The sequence below is a fragment of the Papaver somniferum genome, chromosome 2 (genome assembly GCF_003573695.1).
Source record: "Papaver somniferum cultivar HN1 chromosome 2, ASM357369v1, whole genome shotgun sequence".
NCBI classification, from domain to species: domain Eukaryota; kingdom Viridiplantae; phylum Streptophyta; class Magnoliopsida; order Ranunculales; family Papaveraceae; genus Papaver; species Papaver somniferum.
In genome coordinates this window covers 136,586,301-136,603,660 of record NC_039359.1, presented here as the reverse complement: position 1 = coordinate 136,603,660, position 17,360 = coordinate 136,586,301, and the positions used below count along the sequence as shown (strand labels likewise).

At 36.6% G+C, this 17,360-nt stretch overlaps 1 protein-coding gene across 1 annotated transcript; it reads left to right on the top strand.

Annotated features, from left to right (window-relative positions):
• The first annotated feature begins 6,096 nt into the window (after positions 1-6,096).
• Positions 6,097-6,471, top strand: LOC113352028. Its single transcript, XM_026595912.1, has one exon. It carries the CDS (start codon positions 6,097-6,099, stop codon positions 6,469-6,471), a length of 375 nt encoding a protein of 124 aa, XP_026451697.1.
• Positions 6,472-17,360: the final 10,889 nt, after the last annotated feature.

Sequence of the window (17,360 nt, the reverse complement as noted above, 5' to 3'; positions counted from 1 at the left end):
AGGAGAATCAGTGTTGCGAGAGATACCGCCTTATCAAAGAGGAAATGATGGAAAGTTGGAGAAAAGATGGAATGGACCCTACATAATTAAAATAATAATTGGAAATGAAGCTTATGAATTGATGGATCCTGAAGGAAGGAACACAGGTCGAAAATTAGAATGTCCATGGAACAGATTATACTTAAAGAAATATTATACATAGATAATGCGATGATGATCGCATACATATAAGAGGCAGACATGTATGTGAAAGTTAAGAGAGCGAAAATGAAGATGCGAATTCCTAAATATTCAATGAGAATGTACTAATTAAATGAATGAATTTGAAGATTTCGTTATAAAGATATTATACAAGAAAAAGGAAAAACTAAGACCTTATAGTAAGACCTTCATACAAGGCATCAGAAATAAAGTCTCCAATTAAGGAGCCTAGCTATTTGATTGCGGCGTGCACCTTGGTTCGCATAAGGCAAGAGGCAATAATAAGACCTAACGCACGTTATAATTCGGATGTTAGTTAGCATGGCTCAAGTGAAAGATACACCGACCCTGGAGCTTGAGTCATGGATATTTGGGGCGAAATAAAAGCATATCCAGGAGAGACTCCTATATCGAAAGATTAAGGTGACAAGGTCTCTCCTAAGGAGTGTAGAAACTCGATCAAGGCGCAGAGGTACACGGTTGAGTCAAGGGTGCCTGGGGCGTCTGGAGCGTACCTGGATGCTCTTGACAAGTCTTGACTATGATGCACTCGGTCCGAAGAAACCCCACTTAGGGTGCGGTCTTGTAACCATAAGCCATATAGGTGGAGGTATAAGAGGCCGTGAAAACAACTGGTTGTTGCATTACTGGATGGGAGGAGCCCACCCTAACCCGGTAGGGGTACGCCTCATTGAAGGGGCAATCAGGGGGAATATAAGGATGACACCCTCCATTAGAGAGCTGAATAGTGTCAAAAGACGCGAATATCATAAGACTTTTTACTCACGGGAGCATTAATACTTATCATATTCGCGCAATAATAAAACCTGAAGAGGCAATAATACAAGGAGATGATAAGGCAAGATCAATGGGTCATTGCGCGAAAGCGTAAAGACGTCCTGCGATCTCGTCGCACACAAGAATTTAATATACTAGGAAAAATAAGACCTTTACTTGGGAAGGCACGATAATACCTCATGAGAAAACACAAACTCACACTAATATTATTTTGCAGGTTATATAAGAGATGTTCAAAATTACTTCACGTTTCTTTCCAGTAAAATAAATAAGAGTCAAGTATGGAGATTGAAAGAAAAGACATATTATCTTCCTTATCAAGAAACGAGTATGTAAAGTAAGTGAATGTTTGAAGTAACCCAAAATACATTTGCGAAAAGACAAGAAATTAAGAAAAGAAAAAAGCGAAGTATGATTAGAAGGCGAATCTTAAACACCTGTAGAAGCTTCGATGTTGACTTCACTCTCAGGATCTTTGGATAAATCTTCACCAGATTTGTTTTCCCCAAGTTGATTCTCTTGATGTGGGATGTTGAGAGCTTCTTCCTCATCACTTACATGATCATAGTCACTATCAGGCTTAGGGAGATTTTCATCATCACTTATCTCAAGAGGAAGAACAATAACCGGAGGAAGTGATTTTCTTAGAAGAATCTTATTGAAAATATTCTGAGTTTTAGTGTGAGCTTGGCGAGCGATATTCTTTTCAGCATTCCTTCTATCAACCTCCATAAAATCTTGAAGAAAATAAAATCTCCTTTCAGCTCGGTCGCGAGAAGAACTGAGTACAACTGAAAGATCTTTGGATATTTCTGTTTTCTTCGCACGCTCTTTGTGAACCTTGGCCAGATCAGATCTTAGCTGGGAGATGGTAGACTGGTGCGATTTTTCAGAATCTGTTTGAAGAAATTCAGAGTTATAAAAGAGGAGAAGTTCTCGCAACGACAGAATTGAAGTAATAGCTAAAAAAGATAAGTAAATTAAGGCAGTCAGCTCCGTGTGACTACCTTCCCTCTGAGAATGAGATATTGAGCTAAACCAAGACCATTATTCTTCATATTCTCCATAGCCTTATCAAAATCATCACCAACTAGACCTTTAAGATGAAGTTGAATTCTTTTTTCATCTAAAGCAAGGGAATTCTTCTCTTTCATAAGAGCATCATGAGATTCTTTCAATTAGGAATACTCTTCTCGAAGTTGATTCATTTTCACTGTCAAATTTATCTTACTCTGAATAATCTTTTCGTTCTGAGCGGTCAATTTCTCTGAAGATTCATCATATTGTTTTTGTAATAAGCGAAGAGATTCTTCTTTATCTTCACAAACTTTTTGTAGAATAAGATATTGACGCGAAAACATCGTTTCCTTCTTCAGAAAAGAGCGTTTCTCTTGGGAAAGACCCTAATTTTCATGTGATAAGGTTTGATGTCTCAAATCAGCAATATCTAATAAATAAGACAGATGGGAAAGTTGGGAATCCAATGTTTCTCATTGTTGAGACAAATAGACATTCTCATTTGTTAGATTTTCAATCTGGTCAAGCGAATACGAGTGTTCGTTGTTTAGTTGAATTATCTGATTCTGTAACTTCTCATTATCAGAGCGAGCATCTTCATCAGCAAATTGAAACCCGTATAACTCCATAACGCGTTTCTGATTTAAATCTTAACGTGTATGCGAATTTCAAAAAAAAAAAGAAAAACAGATTACAATAAGAGAAAAGTAAAGGAAAAAAGAAGGGTACCTCTTAGGTCTTGGTTCCTCTTACGAAGATCATCAGATTTAAGAGTTGCGGTCTGAAGCTCTTCTTTGAATTTGTTAATTTCATTTTTTAGGATGGTTTTTTGATGAGAAAGTTCCATTGTGGAATTATGGAATTCAAAATAGCCTTCAGCTAAAATCATGCGACGACGAGCTTCCTAAAAGGGGAATAAGAAACATGAATAAATACGAAGTAATACAATGAGAATAAAAAGATGTGCGAAAAAATGTTTACCAGGACATCCAAAAGAATATGTACGCTTGGATTGATTTCAGAGAAGATTTCGCCCCTGGTTGGTTTGTTGGGTGGAGAATCACACACCAATTTCTTCAGAGCCCTACAGATGCGTAGCTTAAAAGGGTCATCAGAAGATGAGAGAACAGAGTCTATAAGCTCAGATAAAGCTTGAGAAGTGGAACTCATCTCTCATAAAATCTCATTATCAATAGAAAGGGATTCTAGAGAAAAAGGAGAAAATTTAGAAGAAAGAGAAGAAGAGTTTGTTAATATGGAAGGAGATTTTCCCATTATTGAAGAAGAGGTATTTTCGCAGAGTCAGGAGCAGTAACATTCTCCATTGATGCGGGAATATTCGCAGAAGCAGAAGCAATGACATTTTCTATAGGTGTGGGGATATTAGCAGACAAAGGAATATTGACGAAGGTAGAAACAGTGTGGACCACGGGTGGTGCGGATACTGAAGGAGAAAAGGGAATGTTCTTCGCTACTTCATCAGTAGGAGCATTCTCCTGAAAAGCGATAGTCTCATTTGGAGAAGTAGTTGAATCCAAAAAAATAGGAGCATTCAAGTTTGGCGCAGGAGCTCCAGTATTGACGCAAGAAGAAGCATCAACCTCCTGGCAATCGAAGTCAGGAATTAAGAGATTCTTGCTGAGTGGAGTTGCTTTGCGAATTCTTCTCATATTAGGTTTCTTACCACCATCAATCTCACATTCGGACTCCTGCGAAATAAAAAATCAGATACGAAACAGAGGCAACAATATTGTTTATACAAAAGAAAGTATTTCTTACTCCTTTGTTATTTGATGGCTTCCTCTTGAGAGATTCTTTGTCCTTCAAGCTTGAAGAAGAATTAGGGTTCGGAATTGTGAATTTTATACTCCTAGAAGAAGAATTTTTGCTGAAACAGAATAAGTATGGAGATTAATATGACGACAAATCGATAACATAAAGAAAGATCATATCAATTCCAGCAAACGATACAAACCTTTGATCAGGATCCATGGGAACAACATCAAAATTTAGAGATGAAGCCTTGAAAGAATGATGGAGGAATTTGGAGAAGATAAAGATTTGCAGAGACAAGAAGAGAAGTTGAAATGGACAAGAAAAGATTATCTTTCCTCAAATTTGGTTAATAAATAGATGAAAAAGTGACCGGTTAAATTCGAACGTGCCGGTAAAAAGGGAGAAAATCAGTACTTGTAGACTGTTACACTCAAATCACGGAAGCTTGTCGGATGATAAGAATATGAAGAGGTGAGTGAGTGCGGCACTGTAAATGGGAGTTTCTCATATCGCTCCCTTTCCAAAGAAACGACATGAGAAGAGGCAAAATGTAGATTCTAAATACCGCACATCTGTTATGTATGCGAAGAAATGGTTCGATGAATGAGCGAAGGCTATCGCGTACAGTATATTTAAGATGACGCATCATATGACGTCAGAAGAATCACGAGAAAAGTTTGATGATCGCGCGAAGTTATGGAGTATGTACGAGAAGGGTCAGAGTAAGCGTGCGTTAATTACGCACGCCAGATCCGAAAATAAGGGCTTTATTAGCTGTCATCCGCTATGCAAAATCCCTATATAAGGGGACCGAGCGACCATGTAAAGGGAGAGATCTTTTTGAGAGCTTAGACTTGGAATTTAGGAGAGAGAAAAATATTGTTTGCTCTCCAAGTTAAAGTTCATCTCAAATCTTATAACCATATTGAAGATTCTATGAATGAATGTATGAATTTTAAGATGCTTACTTGAGTTGATATTAAGATTACATTAAGTGTGTAGTTGTAGGATTTCCTGAAACTACAACTTGTTCATACGTTCATAATTTTGCATAGTGTCTTTATTTTCCTTCATATTTTCCTAACTTGTGCAAATTTGTTTACTTGACAAGGATACTGAAAACACAATATTCAGTGCACATTTTAGGTAATAAAAATAAATGGCGGCCTATTTGTTGAATTTTGTGAACTCTTACATAGGGGTACAAAGATTTAGATATGTCCCTTGCGAAATTTAACGATAAGTTGTTCTGGTCCATTTTCCCTTGGTTATTTGATATTTTGGCCTGGTTCTCAGCTCACACAGTAGGTTTTGCATTTTTTTCACTTCTTTTGTAGGAGTGAAATATCGCACATTCGTTATATATGCGAAGTAAAGGTCATTTAATGTAAGCGAAGTTCATCGCATATAGAAAATTAGGATGGCGTATTTAATGATGTCAACATAGTCATGAGTAAAGTGTGATGATCTGTGCGAAAGAGTAAAATATGCGAGGTTGAACGGATGTACATGAGCGATTGTAACGCACAGTGATTCCGAAAATAGGGGATCTATTAGTTGTTATCCACTATGTATTACCTTATATAAGGGGAAGGAAACTGTGTATTGAGGGAGATCTCTAAGGTGAGTGTTGGACAAGAAATTAGGAGAGAGAAAGTTTATTTGGAGAACAAGTAAGGTCTTTGTAATATTTTGTATTCGATATCAAGATCTTGATTAATAAACAAGTGATTTCCATCATGATTACTTAGAGAATTATATAGTATAGAATGGATGTGGTTGTAGGATTTCCTGCAACTACATTTTGGCGCTAGAAATAGGGAGTGATAAATCCTGTCAACGAGTTTGTAGAATCTTGAAAAATTGGATCTGGAGATTTTGGAGAAGATAAAGATGAAAAGCGAAGAATCTATAGGATCTATAAGAAAAATAAAAATCATGACGATACAAGGAAGAGGTAGAGGTATACAGTGTAATTCTATAACTAAAGCACCACTTTCTGATGCGCATTTTCAAGCAGGAATCACAGGAAGAATACATAACGAGATTATAAAGGAAAGAAGGTGACGACGGTGGAAAAAGAATCTCCTTTAAAAGAGTGGGAAAAGACGAAGATAACGTTTGCAGCAGATGAAATTCCGGAAGAAAATTTAAGAAGAACAGATCCATTGGTGATTACAATAACGGCTGAGCGAAGAAAAGTTGGTGATAGGACGGAAAGCTCAGAAGAATGGGCGAATTAATAGAACGTTGATAGATACCGGAAGTGTTGTTGATATCCTATTTTATCGTGAGTTCAGAGCAATGGGATACAGAGATGTGGACATGACATGTCCAGCTTATAATATACATGGATTTAATAAAGCAGTCACAAAACCAAAAGGAGAGATTACAATGCGAATACTGTTGGGAGAAGTAGAAGTGAAGACAACATTATGTGTGGTTGATATCGAATCACCATACAACATGTTATTGGGGAGGCCATGGGTGCACGCGATAAAAGCCGTAGCGTCCACACTACATCAATGCGTCAGATTCCCAATTCCAAGCGGAATAGGTGAAATTAGAGGAGATGTTACAAGTGCGAAGATCTGCCATCAGGTAGATGTAAAAAATTATGAAGGACGTGCAAAGAAGCGAAAGAATCGCTGGAGAAAAGCAAAGGAGTTAAGGAAATAAGAATAATGTCGGATATACATGATTAGAGCGAAGGAAGGGAAAGGAATACCAAGGGAAATACCAGAGAAGGAAGGTGAACCAATTCAAGAGATTAAGGAGTCAACACCAATGGGAGAATCAAGAGCGAATTTTACTGCAACAACGCCAACGAAAGAAGTAAATGTTGGTATAAAATAAGAACCAAAAATACTGAAAATAGGAACAAAGATGGATAAAGAAGAGGAAGAAAAAACAATAAACATCTTGCGTGAATATAGTAATATCTTCGCATGGAGTATGGAAGAAATGTCAGGAATAGATCCATCTGTTGCATTCCATAAATTGGATTTAAAAAAGAATGCAAAGCCATTTAAACAAAGAATACGAAAATCGCAACAACATATCATCCTCAAATAGAAACAAAGTTACAAAAAATGTTAGAAGCAGGGATTATAAGACCAGCAAAATATCCAGAATGGATAGCAAACATGGTGGTGGTGTCAAAGAAAACAAAGGGGATAAGAATTTGCATAGACTTCAGTGATTTAAATAAAGCATGTCCGAAAGACAATTATCCTTTACCAGATATTCCACAAATGGTAGAATCAGCTTTAGGAAATGGTAGAATCTCATTGCTAGATGGGTATAAAGGTTATAATCAAATTCCTTTGGATGAAGAAGATCAAGAACATACCGCTTTTTTCGCACCCCGAGGATTATATTGCTATAAGAAAATGCCGTTTGGATTGAAGAATGCGGGTGCGACGTATCAGCGAATGGTAGAAAAGGTGTTTGAGAAATGTATACATAAAAAAGTAGAGGTCTATGTCGATGACATGATGGTAAAGAGCAAAGATGCGGAAGATCATGTTGATGATTTGAGAGAAATCTTTGAGCAAATGCGAAAGTTCAATATCAAAGTGAATCCAGAAAAATGTGTTTTTGGAGTATCATCAGGAAAAAATTTGGGTTATATAGTCTCTAAGAAGGGAATAGAAGTTGATCCAACCAAGGTACAAGCGATTCGAGATATCCCACTCCCAGCAACGGTGAAGGATGTTCAAAAGTTAAATGGGTTAATAGCTTCGATGGGAAGATTTATTTCACGTTCTTCGGATAAGTGTAAACATTTCTTCAACATATTAAAGAAAGGAGCAAAATTTGAGTGGACAGAGGAATGTGACAAGGCATTACAAAGCATAAAAAATTACTTAATGAATTTATCCATTATGAAAAAGGCTAAGCCAGGAGAAGAATTGCTGTTATATTTGGCATCAACACCATATGCATTAAGCGCGTTATTATTACGTTCGGATCAAGGGGTAGAAAAACCAATATACTACATAAGCAAAACGTATAATTCTGCAAAGAAAAATTATTCAAATATTGAAAAACTAATTCTCGCACTCTTGTATGCATCCTTTAAACTTCGCATTTATTTTCAGGCTCATAAGATTAAGGTATTAACAAAGTACCAATTTGGCATGCGATGAAAAACTCAAAAAAATCAGAGAGAATTGAAAGATGGAATGCACAATTGGGAAATTTTGAAATCGGTTTTGAAGTATTATCTTCACCAAAGTCACAAATCATCGAGAGTTTCTGGCCGAATTTCCATTGGAGGAAGATGAGTATGTAGAAGATATGATGGACGTGGATGAGGAACATGGGAATCTTAATGATTTATTAATAGATCGAAATTCAAATAGATGGGAGATACTGATAGATGGATCATCTAATGGATAAGGAAATGGTATTGGTATTGTCTTTATTTCACCAAAATGAGCGCGAATGGTTTACTCATTCAGGTTTGAGTTCACATCCACAAACAATGAAACCGAGTATGAGGCAGTTGTACATGCATTGAAGTTAGCAATTGAAATGGAGATAAAGGAGGCGCGAGTAACTAGTGACTCCCAATTAGTAATTCGACAGATAGAAGGAAAATATTGTACAAATGAACCATCTTTACAGAAATACAAGAAATTGGTAATGGAATTAGCAGAGCGAATTCCAAACATAAGCTGGAGCCATATAGGCATAAAAGATAACAGGATCGCAGACGCATTGGCTTACATACCTTCCATGTTAATAGATCCAATTTCACGAGATATAAAGATACAAACACTTTATTTACCATCTATAAAAAAAGAAGACGAAACAGAAGTAGATGTGATGATAGTAGAAGACAAGGAAGGAGAACAAATGAATGAGGACAAAGATTGGAGAATTGAGCTTCATTTATATCTAGACAAGGGAGAGTTACCTAGAAAAAGATTAGAAGCACACAAGTTAAAAAGTCGAGCGACGAATTATGAATTAAGGGATGGTATTCTATATAGAAGATCATTTCTCGGACCTTCGCTTAGATGTCTCACGCGAAAAGAAGGAATGGAAATCTTAAAGGCATTACATTATGGCGACGCTGGAAACCACAGTGGTGGAAGATCACTCACATACAGAGCGAAGATACAAGGATATTATTGGCCTTACATGCACGAAGATGCAAAACAAGTATCAAGAAGATGCGAAGAATGTCAACGTCATGGGAAGAAAATACACGCAGCAGGAGCAATGCTAAACACGTCAGCAAACGCATGGCCATTCGGAAAATGGGGAATTGACATTGTTGGTCATTTTATACCAGGAACGGGGCAAAAAATATATCTAATTATCGCAACAGATTATTTCACAAAGTGGGCAGAAGTGAAAGCAGTTCAGCATATTCGTGATAAAGACATATTCACATTTATTTTTGAAAATATCATATGCATATTTTGCATCCCTGCACAGTTAGTATCTGACAATGGAAAACAGTTTGAGGGTGAGAATATAGAGATGCTACTCAATACGTTCAAATTTCAAAGTGGAAAGTCTATCCCCCTCTATCTGCAGAGTAATGGACAAGTAGAAGCGACTAACAAAACGATCGCAGACACATTAAAGAAGAAGTTGGAAGGGGATAATAAAGGTTAGTGCGAACAAGTACATAATGTAGTATGGGCATATATAAAAACAAGGAGGGAAGCGACAGGAATGTCCTCTTTTTGTTTAACATATGGGGTAGAAGCAGTGTTACCAACAGAAGTCATTATCCCTACTACAAAGAGAGAAGCTTGGGAGAAGAATTTAAGTGCGGATTTAATTTTAACAAAACTTGATGATCTGGAAGAATCTAGAGAGCTCGCTTTGCAACATATGGAAAATTATCAAAGAAGATTAGCTCGAGAGTACAATAAACGGGTTAAGATAAGAGAATTTCAACCAGGAGAATTAGTATTGCGAGAAATACCGGTTTATCAGAGAGGAGGAGATGGGAAGTTAGAAAAGAAGTGGGACGAACCATATATAATAAAAGAATAGTTGGAAATGGAGCTTATGAGTTGGGAGATCCTGAAGGAAGAGATGTAGGACGAAAATTAGATTGTCCTTGGAATAGGTTATATTTGAAGAAATATTATCCATAAACATATGCGATATAAATCGCACAGGATGTGAGTTTTTATTTATTTATTTTAAAAACATGGATGTAATATTCAATACAATAAACAAGCTTGAAGATTCCGTTTGTTCTCAAGAATTTCTCTCATCATAAAAAGGCAAATATAAGTCCTTATAATAAGACCTTAATATAAGGCAACAGAATATATAACCACAGAAGAGAGGCATCCAATTGTGCCGTGCACCCTAGTTCGCATAAATGCAAGAGGTAAAAAGTAAGACCTATCGCACGTCACTTTTGGGGAAAACCTGAAAAGCATGACTCAAGGGAAAGCTACATCGACCCTGGAACTTGAGTCATGGAGATTTGGGGTGAGAAAAAACGAAAAAGCCCATCCAGGAGAGGTGCCTTAAAATTTTAGTCTAAGTCCATTGCCTTAGATTGAGAGACCAAGGTAAGAAAGTCTCTCTTAAGGAGTGCAGAAACTCGACCAGAGCGCCGAGGTACACGGTTGAGTCAAGAGTGCCCGGGGCGTCTGGAGCGTACCTTGCCACTCTTGACAAGTCTTGACTATGATGCACTCGGTCCGAAGATACCCCACTTAGGGTGCGGTCTCGTAACCATAAACCTTATCGGTGGAGGGATAAGAGGCTGCGAAATCAACTGGTTGTTGTATTACCAGATGGGAGGATCCAACCTTAACCCGGTAGAGGTAAGCTTCCTTCATGGGGTAACCGGGGGGAAAATAAGGACGGCACCCTCCATAGGGAGATGAATAGTGTCAAAAGACGTAAATGTCATGAGGCTTTTTACTCAAGGGAGTATTAAGGCTTGTCATATTTACGCACGATAAAAACCTGAAGAGGCAATAATACAAGAATATGATAAGGCGAAATCAAAGGGTCCTTACATTTAGGTGTAACGACCGCCTGCGATTTCGTCACACAAAAATAAAAGATAAAGAAAGGAAAAATAAGACCTTTACTTAGGAAGGAAACATAAGACCTTATGAGAAAATTTATATATATACTAATGTTGTTTTGCAGGGAATTCACGGGAAATAGCAGGAGCCGTAAAATCCATATACTTGTTTCTTACAAGACATATAATAAGAGGCAAGTAGGGGAGTTAAAATAAAAGATATTATCTTTCTTGATTATGAAACAAGTTCAAAATGTATCAAAACATAAGAGGGAAATTCAGATAATTAAGGAGTGCGAAGACTAAGCATTGTTGGAAGGTACATCATGTTCAATTAAAAACTTTGCAGCATCAATCTTGTGGCTTGGATTTGGTTCCTTGGTTTCGACAGTAGTCTTATCAACAGAATCAACATTACCAGAGTTATTCTTCTCAAGTTGATCCTCTGACAAAGAAGCATCAATATCATCTTCAAGATCTTTTTCATCATCGCTTACAAATTCATAGTCACTATCCGGTTCTAGATACTTCTCGTCTTCTCTTATATTAAGAGGAGGGGCAGTTACTGGAAAAAGAGAGTTTCTCAAAAGGATTTGATTAACTAAAGTCTGAGCATTAACATGAGTTTTGCGAATAACTTCTTTCTCAACATTTCTGGCATTGATTTCTGCGAAATTATGAAGATATGCGAATCTTCTTTGCGCTCGGTCTCGAGAAGCAGTAAGAGAAACTTAAAGATTCGTATAAGCAATCTCCAGGTTCGTACGGTCCTTGCGAACTTTAGCTAAGTCAGATCTCAACTGGGATATAGTGGATTGATTCGATTTTTCGGACTCTGCAAAGATTAATATGGAATCATATTTGAAAACAAAAATTCGAAGAAATAAATAAAAGGATTATAAATTTAAGGCAGTCAACTCAAGCTGACTACCTTTGCAGAATTTATAAAAGGCAAGAGTGTTATTCTTCATACTTCTCATAGCCTTATCAAAATCTTCACCAACTAAACCATTGAGACGAGATCGAATCTTCTTTTTATCAGCAGAGAAGGAATTATTCTTTTTCTTAAGGTCATCATGAGAATACTTCAGCTGATCATATTGTTCTTGAAGCTGGTTCATCTTCACAGTCAAGTTTATTTTACTTTGGATGATTTTCTCTTTATGGGTATTTAATTCCTTAAGTGATGCTTCATGCTGAACTTCTAGTGAACGAAGGGATTGTTCTTGATTATCATTTATTTTCTGGAGAATTAAGTACTGATGCGAAAACATTGCTTCTTTCTTTAAAAAAGAGTGTTTCTCCATAAAAAGAGTATGATTCTCTTCTGATAAGGATGGATGTCTTAAATCAACATGATTCTCTTCTGATAAGGATGGATGTCTTAAATCAACACTATATAACAATTTAGACATGTGGGAAATCTGAGTATTTAATACTTCAATCTCTTAATTAAGGTGACTATTTTCATGAGATTGTTAATCTGATCGAGCGAATATGAATGTTGGTTATTTATTTGATCTAGTTGAATTTGCAACGTCTCATTATTCGCACGAATATCTTCAGCAAGGAATTGGAAGGTAAATCTCTCTGCAACTCGCTTCTGGTTTAAATCTTAATAGATGCATGAAGAAATTTAAAAAGTAGGGTAAGTGAAAAATATACTACGAGAAGCAATAAATAAAAGGAAAAAATACCTCTAAGTTTTTGGTTATGGTTGCGAAGACCTTCAGAATCAAGGATTTCAACTTGGAGTTCTCCTTTCAGTTTACCAATTTCCTTTTCTAAGAGGGTGTTCTGGTGTGAAAGTTCTAATTGAGAACAACTGGATTTAAAACGCCCTTCATCCAAAATCATTCGGCGATGAGATTCCTAAGGAAGAAAGAAAGTAAGTATAAATAATAAAAATATTATAATCGAAAGAACACATACAAGAGGTACTTACCAAGACATCTAGGGCAGTATGAAAACTTAGATCATTTGAGAATGGATCTCCTCTCTTGTAGCTTTACCAGAAGGAAATTCGCATAGAAGTTTGCTTAAAGCAGAACATATGCGAACTTTGTGAGGATCACTGGTGGATGACTGAGCAGAATTGATAATGTCAAGTAAAGTTTGGGAGGCAAACTTTACACTATCCAAACATTTCTTATCAAGAGAAAGAGATTCCAATAAGAAAGAAGAAGATGAAGAAGGGGAAGCAGAAATAGAAGGAGAAGAATTAGTAAAATTCGCAGAGGTGGGAATATCCATATTATTTTGAATGGTATCGGTGCTAATGGGCAAAGGAGAGTTCACAAAGGTTGAAACAGTTTGAATAACATCTGGAGCATATGTAGAAGCAGGAGTGGGGGTACTCTGTAGACCTTGATTAGTAACAGTTTTCTCTTCGGAAGGAAAAATTTCTTCGAGAGTAACAGATATATTCGCATGAGAAGGAAAAATATTAGTTTGAACTGGAGATGGAGGAATGACGTCTGCGATGCCGAATTCAGGAATACAAATATTTGATTTAAGAGTTGTGGGCTTGCGATCTCTCTTAAGTTTCAGTCCTTTCCCTCCACCCATCTCACAATTGGAATCCTGCGAAAACAACGCAGATAAGAAATAGAGGCAACAATATTGTTTGATAAAAACAAGAATATTTCTTACTCCTTTGATGTGCGAAGTCTTCCTCTTGAGAGATTCTTTGTCCTTGGCATCTGAAGAAGATTTAGGGTTGGAAACATTAACTTTGAGGCTACTCGAAGAGGAACTTTTCCTACAAACAGTAGAAGAGTTAAGTTAATCATAAGATCAACAATGGCGATCGAGATTAACAAATATGATCAATAATCGTAGCCAACAGAAGAAAAAGAGGATGATTTTGATAGAATATACAAACCTGGGATTTGGATCCATGAGGATAATGCTGATAAAACAACAACAACAGCAATTGATGAAAAAGGGGAAGTTGAAGTTTTGAGGAAAAAGAGATATAAACAAAAGAAACAAAGAAGTTATTTCTCAAAAATAAATCGATAAATAGAAAAGAAATATGACCGGTTAAAGACGGGTTGTATCGGTAAAAAGCAGAAGAATCGACACGTGCAGAAAGAAAGGCTGAAATTACGGAAGAATGTCGGCAAAACAAAATATGAAGGAATAAGCATGTGCGATAAGTCAGATTGAAAATTTCTCACATCGCTCACTCTATAAAGAGAACGAAATGAGAAGAGGCAAAATGTAGGAGTGAAATATCGCACATTCGTTATGTATGCGAAGTAAAGGTCATTTAATGTAAGCGAAGATCATCGCATATAGCAAGTTAGGATGACGTATTTAATGATGTCAGCATAGTCATGAGTAAAGTGTGATGATATGTGTGAAAGAGTAAAATGTGCGAGGTTGAACGGATATACATGAGCGATTGTAACGCACAGTGATTCCGAAAATAGGGGATCTATTAGCTGTCATCCACTATGTATTACCCTATATAAGGGGAAGGAAACGGTGTATTGAGGGAGATCTCTAAGGTGAGTGTTAGACAAGAAATTAGGAGAAAGAAAGTTTATTTGGAGAACAACTAAGGTCTTTGTAATATTTTGTATTCGATATCAAGATCTTGATTGATAAACGAGTGATTTCCATCATGATTACTTAGAGAATTATATATAGAATGGATGTGGTTGTAGAATTTCCTCCAACTACATCTTTTTGTCTCATTGCATTTTGTTCCATCAAATATGGACTAACTTAGCTGTGTTACATCAAGAATGAACTACTCGATTTTATCTCTATATGCATCTATGAAGACAAGGGTTGGAACTCCTTGCAAGATCATCAACGAGACTGCTCTTATCAAGGGCACGTTTACATCAGATATTGAAACTTAAGACTGTGACTGGGATTGTGGGGAAGGTTAACAAGGTTAGTGTAGCTCTCTTCTGTGTTTGCTCGAGTGTTGTTATTTTTTTATCTTAATTATGGTACAATAGGTAGAGCACCATCCATTTATTCATGTTGTGGTAAAATTTGTGAATAAGCGGAATAACTGTTGTCATGTCCTTACTGGTTCCCAGTGATCTCGTGTGTTAAGAGTTCCAGACCATCACTAACGGGTTTTAGAGTTCACAGGATTTGTATCTCTCAAGTTAATGTCCAAATTGCACACATGCTTGTGTTGATTTGTTTTGTTATGTTTCTAATTGAAATGTCATTCTTCAGGCTGCAACAAAGGAGTTCTTAAGTCAACTGGAATGGAAGGATGGTCAACCTAGAGAACGGATTGCTAAATGCATATTTGATCGCAAAATTCTTTCGAGTGATACCGTTTACATGGAGACCCTTTAGGATGTTCGTAGCAAATTCAACCACGACCCCAAACTGTATTTGGACATACGACACAGTCATCTCCTAATCTCGACTGAGATTTAAGCTAATTCCTGCAAATTTCTGCCGTTAATATCTGACTATTTGGTGTTTGAGGCAGAAGAAAGCGAGAAAAGTGGAGCACTTGTGGCTTCTTGGAATCTTGACTGAGGTTTACCAAGTGACTCTTGCATTATTAGGACTTTCTTGATGTCATCTATTTGATGTCATTGGATGTAAGTCAGAATTTATATCCTAATTTCAGTTAAAACTTCTTTTTTCTACACAAAAAAGAAAGAAGGCATTTGACCCTAATTCGCAAAACTTACAGACACAGGAAAACATAATGGCCCAAGTTTTGTTTGGCATTTGACCCTTATTCGCAGAACCTACAAACACAGGAAAAACAACCTACTAGTATTTCCATTTCTCACCTCTTTTTTCTTTCATCATCAAAAAATTCATTTCAAGTCCTGGCGTTTTTAATAATAGCATCAGCAGCACTGCTACCCGTGGAACAGCACCATAAATTAAAATTACTATAGTTTTTTCTCAACTTAAAAAACCTACAGTACTAGTATTAAAGAATTTGGCCCGTCCCCTCGAGAGAGGTCTAGCCAGTGATAGAGGTGTCAATCTGGCCTGCCATGCGTTTAAGTGAGCTTAGCCTTGTGCATGCACAAACAATCGTAAACCTGACTCAGTCTCCCGACCCAAACCTACAAACGACAATATACGTACGCAAGATGCTACTTAGTTTTCACTACAGATAATAGCAATCCTATATAGACCGCACCAAGTTCAATTTCAGTCAAAAACGTGTTAGAGAAAAAGGTAAGGAATCCTTTTCTTTTCTTTTTTTGATTGATCAGATTCAGATAAAGGATATGTAAAAAAGGAGTTCATTGGGGATGAACTGAATCTAAATTACATTCAATACAAAATGAGACTGAAAATATCACCAAACCCACCACTGAACAAACAACAACAAAAAAGAAATAAAGAAAAAGAAGAATCAAAGAGAGACCACAATAAAGTGAGTAAAAGTATGTAGCTTATTACCAGTCAATGTAGGACTTTCCTGATATCATCTATTTGATGTCATTGGATTCAAATGGGATTCAATTCAAGATAGTCACAGACATACTTTGTTAAAAGACATGTCTGCAAAGCAAGACCACAATTTGGTCGTACCATATTTACGTGTGAAATCTTGGCATGATGGACGTAAAAATCAAACCGAGTCGAAAAAGCTGAGGCTCGTATATGAACTAAGAAGGAAAAACCAATATTTTGCGAACATAATGCATTTTAAGTACAGTATCATTTTCTAGCCTGACAGAAATTAAGATCATATATATATTTCAATGGCGTTCAAGAGTTCAGAATAAAATCGCAAGGGGCCCTAAGCCGTCCTTGAACAAAAGGGAATACCTTCGACCACTCACTCGGCCATCTCTAAGTGCTACCCTAAATTAAATTAGTGAGCCATCTCTCATGCAAAATAATTAATTATGAATAACAAGTACTATATATTGAGTTTGTAAAGTAATGTACTTAATTAATTAAAAGATAAGATATATAACTAATAGGATCCTTTGTTTCTTTCCAAGATCGACAACTAGTTGCTGTCCTTCATCGATATTTAAATTATCCACTCAACAGAGAAACCCTTAAACAATCTACAAAGTTAGGACAAGTTGAGAAACCAACAAAATGTGGTCATGGATATATTAATATGCGAACAAAGGTCTACAATTTGTATTTATTAATCAATGTGTTGCTAAAGATCCCATTAAATGGCATATATCAAACTACAAATATTTAAGAAAAGAAAAAAAGATTAGAGCACAACTACAGTAGGGTCGACATGCCCAGACACTTGCTTAGAGTGTGATTAAATCAAAACATGGAATGATTCGGATCTCTTAAAGTAACCAGAAAAGGAAATACAAATGATGGTTCCAAGAGAATACCATACCATTAAAGCAGCACAAAAAGGTAGAAAACGAAGGGCTAACAACCCTACACACCAAGCTAGTACAGAATAGGGTAACTTCCTTGAAACAGCATAATTTGGCTAGATAGTACGATTCCCTAGCTAGCTTTTCACTCTTTGGACATCTATATTCTATATACACCTATATATAGGGATATGTAGATGCATGGCCAATCAGTACTACAATAATAACCAATA

Coding starts and splice junctions, on each gene's coding strand:
- LOC113352028 (XM_026595912.1), top strand. CDS start 6,097: ATGGGATACAGAGATGTGGACATGACATGTCCAGCTTATAATATACAT.